Raw genomic sequence first — 12,299 nt, forward strand, 5'->3', positions numbered from 1 at the left:
ATCAAAATATCAGGACCTATCTCAAAAACCACTGAACCAATACTAGGCTTGTTTGTACTCATTTTAATGCATTTTTCACGCTGATTCCAAATATGGTCATGAGAATTTACATTTCTAAAATTTTTGAATTTTTACAAAAATTTTGAAACTTGTCGTCTGCAGTCGACACCCGCCTGAAGAGAGTTAAAGTATGTTACAGTCAGTTTCAGAAAGAAGTTAGGTGACAATCTTGATTGTAGTACTGGGTGTTGTTCGGATATAGTGTGTCTCATCTCAAGTTGAGAGTAACACCATGTTGGATTTTGCAGTTGCAGATTTGAATCAGTGCATTTACTCGGTGGTGTCACCATGCAGCTTATGGACAATTTCCCCAGTGACGTAGCTAGGGGCAAGCCATGGGCAAATTGCCCCACAGAAAATTTTTAGGGATAAAATGGGGATGGCAAAGAGTAAATAAAGTGCCATTAAATGACTAAAATGGGATGAAAAAAATAGACAGGTGGGGACAAAATTTGACATGTCCCCCCCCATGGGGCAACAAATTGACAAATGGGAACTAAAATATGGCTTTGCTCCTCCACAGTATATTTTTCAACTTGGTGGTCCATAAAAGAACACTAAGGTCATGTTCACATATAAATTTTTTACCGGGACCCGAGTTAACCCGGGTTTTACCGGGTCCCGGGTTGAAAAAAAATCTGTTCACACTATAGCCACTCTCATGAAGAAAATTGGTTGATTATTTTGGCTAATCCTACTGGAAAATGCAGGCATGTACATATTCTGTCATTGACTATTACTATAATAACAGGCTATCAGCCTAATTATGCTCATTTTTATTTTATTTTCTAATTCCACCTAATGTAATCTTATCTAGTTGCTTCTTGTAGCTGTTTGGGTTAAAAAACTTAAACAAACAAAAATAGCCAATTGCACAGAACTTCATTCAGTGCAAATCATGTATCTCTGCCGTTAGGAAAAATATAGCCAATTGCGTAGAAAAAAGGTCCGCGCAAATCACTTGTATGGTTCCCATGACTAATGATTACATAATTTGTTATGTTGTCACATTAAAAATGGGCTAAAAAAATTATTTTGTCGAAATATTTTGTTGTTTTCTGAAATTTTGAGGGTTAAGGTTCAGATTAGGCTCAGGGTAAGGATTAGCTTTAATTTACATGCAATAATTACATGACCCAAACCTGACTTTACAATGGGTATAAAATATTCTGTCCGTTTGCTTTCTACAAATAATATATATACATTCATATAGGCCTACATTGCAGCCTTGACTGCAGCAATAATTGAGCTAGATAAGATACCAATTCTTGCCCTACGTTATGTTTGTTTCTGGTGCATTGCTGTGTGGGAATGCGAGCCCTGGTACAGTCTCTGGTTATTCTCATATGTGACACGATCTCGTCCATGGGGGCCATTAAAGGAGGCATTTTTGAAAATTGAGTTTCTGTAATTATTTCATTATGCATACAATGGGCTATCAATTAATGAAAACACCAAAGGTCACACTATAAATCACTGCAATTTTTTTCTTTTTTTTTTTTAATGTTAAAATTTTAAGATGAAATATTCTATATTTGATTTGATATGACCAGTATTATATGTATAAACTTTGACCTCACAATTAATTACAATGGTACCAATTCGTATATACAGGGTGTCCCCCCAAAAAAGAGGCCCCTCATTGCACCCCCCTCCCCTCCCACCTCTGAAAAGCTGATCAAATACATCTTGGTATGTAAAAAAACCCTGAGTCGTTAGCTTTAACAAACCAAAGCAACCACATCAATCGGCTCACAACTTTTGAAGATACACTCCCCTAAAGAAATGTACCCGTTTTTCACTCTGTCCACGGAGAAGGTTTGGCTACTTCAAAGATTGAAAAGGAGTACACATACCATGCATGAATATCAAACAATGATAACTTTACAAAATAACTTTATTTATGGAATGGGCTTTACCGGGTGGTTTATGGGCAATGAATTTGATAAATCACTGCACTTTTGTTTTCTTTTCTTTTTTACAGATATGAGCAGTGTTACAAACAGTGCATACAGTATCCCTCTCACTATCCAAGGTGCCGATGGTAAGATGTATGTGATTAAAATGCCGTTTGAAGCTGCAATGAATGACGTAAAAGTGGACAATCTCTTCAGTAAAACTAGTAAGTTATGTTATTTCACTCCAGGAAATTGATTTCAATTCCAATTCCATTCGCTGCCGTAGTGCACGTTAGTATCCATTGGTTACTAGTTCAAGCCCGGGCTCATACATCTGTTCCGAATGATGACATGCCATAGGCTTTGTGTTGTGACCATATCGATCAGTGTTCGCAACAATGAAAGCGTGAGCCAGTTGACCTAGCAACGATCATATTCTAATGTGCACTACGCCAGCGAATTCAATCATTCTTTGCTCAGAATTATTTCAATACCAATCCGATTCAAATCATGCCCAAGCCAAATTGTTGGCAGAATGCAACGCTATCGTAAGTGCAGTAGAATGTAATAGCTGCCTTTTGTAAAACACCTATTGTTTGCAGCACAATCCTTTCATCATGCTCATTATATAAAGTGTTGATGCTCTGTATACTTTCCTGATGGCCACTAAGCTAACCCCACGATATCACCTTTACATGTAGTTGGGTGTTTTTTCTAGTGTTATTGGTTAAAAGTAAGTACATTTATTGAAATGTTACAAATGGCAGCTATTGCATTCTACTGCACTTATGATAGTGCTGCATTCTGCCGACAAAATGCTTTTTATACCAATTCAATTCCAACGCATTGAAATGAAAATCCCCAAAATTCATTTCAATTCAAATTCAAATTTTAATGCATTGAATTGAATACATGAATACCAAAGCCACCCAAGTCCATGGGTAGTGATTTTGAGAGAAAAACCTGTGTATGATTTTAATTCCTTCAGTTAGATTTACCTGGTCAATATGGTAAGTTTTACGTGCAAATGAGTGGATTAACCTGTATTAGGTATGACGATTAACATTTCAGGGACTTCGTGGGGTTCATTTTACATTTTGGACTTGGATGGTTTTTGGAATCATATACAAAGGCAACAAGGTTTGAATGAGATTACCACTAGTAATATAATACAAAATAAAGCACACAGGTATGTATAATGTTGATAAGCATTCTGCCATGTAATATAAACCACACACATTCCTTTATTAAACCCATTTTTTTTCCAAAAGTCACTCTCTAGCAATGAATGTGTTACAAGTGGACTTTTATACATACTGGATTTCAATCAATGTGTTACAAGACTCAAATCATGGAATTGGGTGATTCTTTCATACATGCTATTTTTCACATGCTCAGTAGACACAGAGGATGAATTTGAGTTGTTCTTTTATACATATGACAGGCCTATGTATAGCAACAATTTCCCATGCTTAACTCAATTTTGCCAAAGTATGGACTTGGGTGGCTTTTGTATTCATATATTCAATTACCATTAGTCAAAATTATTTCAATTCCAATGTGGAATAAAATTGTAGCAAATTAGATACTGCACACGACTGTGTCAATCAAATTATCATAAGATGAGCAGGTTTAGATTTATGATAGGTTATGTATGTGAGGAATTACTTTTTGTGTTGTGTTTGCAATGATTACATGTAGTCATTTTTCAGAAAATCTTAATGCTCTGCGTGCTAGTCCTTCGCTTCAACGGAAAAAGTTCAAAGTTTTGAAATATTTTCTCAAATCGGCAAGAGCTATCTTAAGAAATAATGAACCAATACTAGGCTTGTTTGTACTCATTTTAATGCATTTTTCATGCTGAATCCAAATATGGTCATGAAAATTTACATTTCTGAAATTTTTGAATTTTTAAAATTTGTTTGAAACATGTCGTCTGCAGTCGACACCCGTGTGAAGAGAGTTAAACATTAGAGTGTTACATCTTAGTTGGCTGCTGATCCAAAACACCAACTTCACATATAAATAATGATTACTTTTGTCAGATGGTGTATTCGCTGATCACACGGTCATCTCAAAATAAAGTTCTACCCGCTTTGTTTCTTTATACAAACAGAATTACTTAAATTTGTAATAAATTTGCCTTTTGGTCCAGTGTCATTATGTTATTTCCCATATCATATATATTGACACTGAACTCAATAAGTAGTGTCACTTAATTTTGAGGGTGTGTATTCATGATAATATAATAAATTCATCTTATGTTTTCACATCGTCTTATCCTTTTCAGATCCATTCACACAACAACAGTTAAGATTAGACTTCAATATGCTGGTTGATGGAGTATTAAACACAGTCTTGTATCTGCCTTTCACCCGGTTTGTGAGGGGTGGAGAAAGCTATACATTTATCAGTAAGTCTTAAAATTGTCTGCATACTATATTTTGTTTACTTTATAATTATTGAAAACGATAGTAGAAATTTCATTTGAATGAACTATAGCTGCCAACAGCGTGACAATTTTCCGAGTACACTGTGTGATGATCGCCTGCATGTGCGTAAATACAGAAGTGAATCCAACCATGCCAATTCACTCATGATTGGTTAGTATTTTCATTATGTATCCACGGTCGTGTGTTCGCATTGTACTTTGAAACACTTGACATACGATCATGATCAGATCGCATACAGCTGTTGGCAGCTGTGTTCATTCAAATGAAATTTATAATAACATTGTGGATTGATACCAAATCATTAGAACAGTGTGCATTCATTGGGGTGCAGCACCTGGTTCTGGTTCAGGTTTCAGAACTGCTAAACACCCATTCAAGGATCCAAATTAGCAGTAATGGTGCAAACGGTTTTGTTTAGAGGTTAATGATTGCATATCAGTTGTTTTTAGGGTATTTTGAAATATCTAAACATTGTACTTTGGGACCGAGGGATATTCCGAGGTCCAAAGCACAATGTTTAGGTATTTCACAATACCCGGAAAAATAACTGTGGCAAAGTTATTAACCTCATTCCTAATCATCACTTTTCACTTTTTTAATTCAATTTTCATCACAATCTCTTCGTTTAAATTTGAAAACAGCACAACTATATCTTTGGTTTCCCCTGTTAAAAATCAAATAACCTAATAAGGAAATACCGCTAGCAACCAATCACACTAGCGCGCAATCATACAATGTCTATATATGGCGCAGGGCGTCGGCGTAAATTGTTCGAATGCATAACGCGTCACACGGCACACCTATTGTAAAGCGTACTTTTAGCTAAGTTGGTACTTTATTGATGCACACAATAACAATAACTGAACAATTTACGCCAACTATAAGCCAAACAAGTATATCGTATATCATTATTTTTCCCATTTTCTATGTAATAGTGAGGGTTATAAATAAAACACTCATACTTCAAACAACAAATCAATAAATACAATTATACATGTACACATAATGGAATTTTGCTACCTATATGCACACCACATAGAGTTGTCACACTACTTACGAAATTTATATCCATAAGGCGATGAAAAATGAAAACCGACCCGACCGACCCAGATTTTGAACAAAAAGCCTGATCAACCGACCCTACTTGAAAGGTCCGTCCGCCCATAGAACAGGGTTTTTTTTTCTTCGGTAGAAGTTGGTAAAACTGTCAATTGTGATTGCTGATCTTTGACCTTGTTTTTTTAATTTGATAGCTCCCACTTCCTGTGCTATGATGCAAACAATGGGTATGCTGAAGGAATCGGGCAAGTATATACTAGATCCAGATGAGGTCAGTGAAGGAGAACTAGCATTACCAGTGACCTGTGACATGGAAGATGGTAGGTAATAGGTTAAACGTCATTTGTATAATATATAGATCCAGAGGAGGTTATTGAAGGAGAACCAACATTTGTATAATTGAAGATAAAGATAAAATGACTAGTTTGCGTGTGATGTCATCTGTCCATCAAACTCGAGCACAGTTTGTTTACTTACAAGTGTCGTGATGATGAGTTGCTGAATGCAGCGGTAAAACCGGGCGCCTTATTGTTAATTTTGCACCTTCAAACACACAAACCATCTGAAAAGTTGAGTCTTTATAGTCGGAAACTTTTTTCCCAAAGGCACCATGTCAACAATGCCTAGAAAAGTTGCTTTCTGCCTTGTAAAAGTAAGTCATTGTTCACCATTTTCTCTTATTCCTTTTCTCCTGATCGGCACCAGATAAATCGACCTTCCTTTTTACGCACTATTAACCAATCAAGGATCGTTGGGAATTTGATTAACAGTGACGTCAGACACAAACTAGTCTTTTCATTTCAGACTGCTATGATAGTGAACTGTGACAGGGAAGATGGTAGAATATGGGTTAAAGGTCATTCAAATTATAAAATAAATCCAGATGAGGTCAATAAAGAAGAACCAGAATTGGGAGTAAACTGTGACCATAGACTAAAGAGATACAGGCCATTCACCAACAGGTGAAGTTCCTTTATATGCTGAGAATTCTTGCATATTCATGAGGGCTGATCATAGACTAAAGAGATACAGACCATTCATCAACAGGTGAAGTTCCCATGCTTTATATGCTGTGAATTCTTGCATATTCATGAGGGCTGATCATTCGCCCCTGGTTTTTTTTTTTACTTCACTACAGTCTGTCCACCTCGAAGTACAAAGTAAATAGACCTCGGAAACTGGAGGTATGAGAGTGCAATGCGTGTGTAAATGCTTCTTTCACGCGACAACTACTGCGCGATTTGTACTTGCCGAGCGCACCACGCTCTTTATGCTTCGCGTCACGTTCGCGTGTGACGCAAAGCATCGACCCCCAATGCCACAGATTTGGTTTGTACTTCGAGGTGGACAGACTGTATATAGCCTAGCATAAATGGGGTCATCCTTATCCTTTGGGTGGACTGGTCAGAAGCAAAGTGTTAGCTAGCCACCCATCCACATGTCATTTTGGATGGGTAGTTTGCTCCTGGGACATAATATGGCTGTGGCATATGCTAAATTCTAAAAATAATGCTTGAATATGTTCTGTGAACTCAAAACAAGAAGAGACTAAAGTTTTCACACCATTCTATATAAATACAAAAGCTGTTTTGAGTCTTATTTTTTGCACCTATTATATACACCGTAAAACCTTGTCTACAAGCATATAGAATGCTTTGGATGAAAGCTAATTTAATACCAGTGCCATATCGATAATGTATAACATTATTAAGTTTGAGCAAATGCATAACAATCTATTGTATTGGCATATTTACAGCTGTTTTGTAATAATTCAGATTTCATCAAAAACACTACTGTACTATAAACTATACTATACAGTTAGTAATTGATATATTTTTGATGGATATTTACATAACTGGCTAAAATACATCAAAGATACACATACAAAGCATGTCATAAAATAAAAATTATAAAAGATTGTCCCGGTAGGCTAGCCAGGAGGAGCCAGGAGCGTGAACAGTGTTCGAAATATGCCTCAAAAAGTTACAGGCCAGCTGAGCTTGACCTTAAAAAGTTACCGGCCAGCTGGGCCGGCAACTAGATGCCAGTCAGAAAAGTTACCGGCCAGGCCAAAAAGTTACAGGCCAATGGCCGGCTGACCGGCCCTATTTCGAACGCTGAGCGTGAACACTATCACCCAAGGGGTGTGACCCCTCCTATTCATTGATAATGTTAATTGTTGCATACTTTGACCCAACAGGATCAACTGAGATAGGTCACGATCTTATGGATCCAACTCCTGTACCTAATACACAAGCAAGGTATGTAGGTCTGCTAAATTTCACGTAGCTGGATTAAAGCCTTAATGTACATTCTTTTTAAATTTTTAGATTTTCCTTTTTTTCTTCCAAAATGATGATAGGTATTATGGTCTCAGGTTAATATGCAATCATTATGAAAGTTCCCAACACGTTTGGACGTGAAAAACATTGTAAATTTGCAAAGAAACAAAATCATAAACTTCACCTCTATCACTCGAAATATCTTGCACTCTTTGGATTAGGACACCAAGTGCGGCCTCAGAGTTAGTCTCGTACGCAGCCAGTTTGGTTACTGGCTCCACATTTGTGGAGGGCAGTTTGCTCATAGATGTATGTTGGAACATGTGTAAGTATTACGCCAAAAATCGGTTTTGAAAAAAATAAAGGTATATTCTGAAAAAGATTGTACATTAAGGCTTTAAAATGATTAAATTTTTGTTATACCTGTATCATACAATACTACCGTATTTCCTTGAATACTCGCTCCCCTTCAAATAAATGCCCCCAACAGTTTCTGTGATGAAAAGTCTGATGGTAAACTGAAAGTGAACCGGAATTCATTCGTCCTAAGGTCATAGTTCGTCATTTCAGTGTGAGTTTTTAAGCTTACCTAATGATTTTAATGAGAATTATCATTCTAAAAATGACCTCTAATAAACGCCCCCCTTTTGGAATGCAACACCCCAGGGACGTTTAATTAAGGAAATACGATACGGTAATGGTCACTGGGATTTAGAGACAAATTGCTTGTGATCAAATGCGCTATTCCAGTTGAAAATGACGACATCTCAGGTGTTCTCGTAAAGGCTTATGGGATTTACCGAAAAGGTCATATGCAATTATCAGATGCTACCGACCATTTAGTCATTACTAATGACTTGATCTGTGTCACTCCCAGATCCCAAGTTGACTTGAATGCAACGATATAAATTGTTCTTCCTTTATTTGAATCAAAAAAGCTTCATTTCAGAATTGCAAGTAAAATCATTCATTTATATGTAGTCATTTTTTTTTCATCTATATCCTCCACTTTTGTGCTATTTTTCACTTTGTATATTTTCCATATACCATACAGATATGAAAAAACGATTATCTATTACAAGGCTAATGTGAAGCAGTTAAAGGCCCTGAGTGCTATTTCTAACGAATGTTCCCAGGAGATCAAGCGTACATGCGTTCGAAGTCGCCACTGGAATGGCGCCAATACTGTAGTACATTGGGAATCAATTGATGGTACCAAACGGGAATATTGGGGCGGTGTGGACTCAGCCAGAACAGGTTGTGCATGTAGCCAGAACAATCCGAATGGTAAATATGTAGTTTTGTCTATTAAGTGACGAAAAATGAACCCTGTGTCACACCGATGGCCTTTTCATGTACATGTAGGGTCAGTAGGTCAGTCAAAATCTGTAAATTTTGGCCAAAAAGCAGCTGATATTACATGATTTTAGCAAAATTTACACAAAAAACATCTCCCAAATCACAAAATCTGGGTCAGACGAGCCCGTAAAACAGGTGGTTTTTTCATCACCTTTGTCTATTATAGATGTTTTTTTAATAATGTTAAAGGTAGGTGACCAGTAGTTTCATACAATCATCTCTCCCGCCACATGCATGCACACTTTACTTTTAAATAAATACATGGCTTTCGGCTGAACCACTCGCAGCCCATGTTAGCCCATCTATGACAATAACAAAGGTATCAAAATCCAAATTTGATGATTTTTACAATCGTCCGGATGAGCAAATCACTGAATGGGCCTTTAATTAAGTAAAAAAAATTTCACATCAGGCAAACACTTCACAGCTCTGAGGTAAACTCCACCTAACCACTATGAGGCTCCACACCTACACAACTCTTCCTAAAAAAATTATCTTATGGAAATATGTGACCGGACGCTACGAATCGGCCGTAAAGTCGGCCCCAGGTCAATTTTGTTTAATTTCGTGTTTAGAAAATATATATCATAAGCTATAAAATTGTATATCCAGAAACAGGTTTTTTGGTTTGTGGAACTCTGCTCCTTCAACAAAATGATACCTTTTTTCGGTTCTACATGTGTCTCTTTTTCCACATTGCTGGTAATAAATATCATACAGTCATAATTGGTGGACATTTCAAATCATCCCCAAGTCAACAAGGTTCAGGAATGTCCTCTCATTGTTAATTGTTGTTTATACATACCTAGACAAAATACAATGCTTTATAACACACCACTTGAACAGGATTTAGCCAAAGCAAACAAAGACTAGAACTAAATTTAAGGATTCCATAGAAATAGGTAGAATATTATTTGGTTTAAACGCTATCAAATGAGATGTCACAATCAGTGATGCTAACGCCGGCTTTAGGCGCTAATTGAGCTACTTGGGGATCACTTGCACGCTACTCAAAAAAAAAAAAGCATGCCGCTACTTGCCTCAAATTGGGCTAAATTTGCCAGTCTCAGGCAGCGGCAGTAATTTGATGTATTTTCCTTTCAATTTAGCCAATTTATAAAGGTTTTGAGTCTCTGAAGCTCTAAATTGCAATTACAATAGGTTTTGTGACCATTTATTGATCGGTCAGTAACTTCCCAGTAATTATACCGGAAGTTTTAAAGTCAAGTGCTTTTCTGCCCAATTGGGTGTTTTGCTTTCTAAATTTGGGTAAATCTGCCCAAATGTCGGATATTGGGCGCTTTTTTAGAAGCTTAAAAATTGGGCTACTTAGAATCCTTTATCGCGGCCTGGCGAGTCAATGCGCCGCGCCTTGACGCTGAAAAGTTTTGGCATCACTGGTTACAATAAATTGAGGTACCTACATGTATGAATACGACCTTCACGCACATTTTACACTGTAGCTCAGAATACAATTTGCGGACTTTACGGCTCATTCGTAGTGTACGGCCACATATACTCAGTGACCTCTACCTGACATGTGAATTTACCCCCCCCCCAACCCACCCAGACAGATGAGTAGGTCACTAAACAGAACTGCAGAGTTAAAGGGCATTTCGTGGTCCACAGCATCATCCCCCACTTTTCTCAAAAAAAGTTGAGATTTTTATATCACTGGAAACCTCTGGCTACATAATGTATATGTACCAAATATTTCTTGCAGATTAATTCGCTTAGCAATGATATCGTGAAATTTGAATTTCGTTCTGGTATACCAGAACGAAATTACAACACATTGTCTATGGAGCAGTCTAATATACATAATCATGCATAACTCGCAAATGCAAAATCAGAATCGACTGAAATTTTGGGTATAAGCTTTTTTCGTGGATATCACTGAAAAATGTAATAAAAAGAGTATGCTAGGATCACAAAATACTCCTTTAATATTTTGATTTGATTTGATAACAGCATGTGCTTCAAAGGGAACCAAGTGCAACTGTGATGATGATAAAGGCAGAAAAGATGAAGGGCTATTGACAGACAAGAATCATCTACCTGTGGCCAAGATTGTAGACACAGAAGCTAACCATGGCCAGAGTACACTCGAGCTGGAAAAATACACTTGTACAGGAGACACAAGTATGTATGAACCACATAATTAGAGAAGGAGAACCGGGACGTACAATCGAGCTGTCAGCTATGGAGAGAAAATCGGGGGTATTTGGGTCTTTCTGCGTCTCATCTGAAGCGCCTTGGTACTTGCGTGCGTGCACGCCGCATCAAGTGCGTCTCTCAAGTGCGCCCATCTGCCATCCATGTCGCGCTTGCATGACAATGAATGCCTCGAGCGCATTCCGAGGGAAACCGAATACCCCCAATTTTTGCTCCATGCCTGTATTAAGATGGCCGTCGAGTCCTGGTTCTCTGGTTTTAATTCTGTAGTATGAACAGATTTATGTTAAAATGTTATCGCAATACATTACATACAAATATTAAATGTTATCACTGTTAACGACACGGTTAATGATCAATCATGCGCCAATGGTTGATCTAAATATCGAATAAATTTGGTTGAATTGCCTTTTAGTAGAAGAAGAATTCTGTTGTTTCATTACCAAAAAAAATCATATTTCTTCATATTCAAGAATATTTATGATCCCCTTTCAACATTCGATTAAAAAAGGTTTAAAAAAAAATGTAATGTTTACTCCAGTAGTTTTTCACTACGCTCATCTGTTGTGCGATGTGTAAATGTTTACTCCAGTAGTGTTTTATATTATTTTCTGTGGTTTTTTTCCAGTTTGGGGTTTTTTTTCTTTGTAAGTAAAAAAATAAATTCTAATGCGCAAAATAAGCCGTCAAAAACATAATGCACGCGCGCTACAGGCCTTGTATATAGACCCCATTATCCTCGATGATAATGTTGGGTATTTCTGTATCAAATCATGGAATATTTTAACACATACATTTTCAAGATTTTTTTTTATTTGGACTGCGGGCATGAAGGGATACACGAAGTGCACAAACACTTATACATGCTGTTTCTGTGTTACAAAAAACCCTGGTCCAATACTTTTCAGTGTGATCAGCACTCATTGTCAGATGTTTACAGTACATTTTTCAGTGTAATTGGACAATAGGCATGTGCATACCTGTATCTGAATAGCAAAATAATGCTTTTCACT

At 37.0% G+C, this 12,299-nt stretch overlaps 1 protein-coding gene across 1 annotated transcript in view; it reads left to right on the plus strand.

The window, feature by feature from the left end:
* LOC140140470 (uncharacterized) overlaps positions 1 to 12,299 on the plus strand; it is a 235,312-nt gene that overhangs the window by 56,906 nt on the left and 166,107 nt on the right. Inside the window, exons 25-30 of the mRNA XM_072162230.1 lie at positions 2,045 to 2,182; positions 4,249 to 4,371; positions 5,665 to 5,790; positions 7,671 to 7,731; positions 8,807 to 9,039; positions 11,083 to 11,253. Coding sequence (XP_072018331.1) covers positions 2,045 to 2,182; positions 4,249 to 4,371; positions 5,665 to 5,790; positions 7,671 to 7,731; positions 8,807 to 9,039; positions 11,083 to 11,253 — 852 coding nt within the window. The remainder of the gene's footprint in view (positions 1 to 2,044; positions 2,183 to 4,248; positions 4,372 to 5,664; positions 5,791 to 7,670; positions 7,732 to 8,806; positions 9,040 to 11,082; positions 11,254 to 12,299) is intronic.

The sequence above is a fragment of the Amphiura filiformis genome, chromosome 19 (genome assembly GCF_039555335.1).
Source record: "Amphiura filiformis chromosome 19, Afil_fr2py, whole genome shotgun sequence".
NCBI lineage: Eukaryota > Metazoa > Echinodermata > Ophiuroidea > Amphilepidida > Amphiuridae > Amphiura > Amphiura filiformis.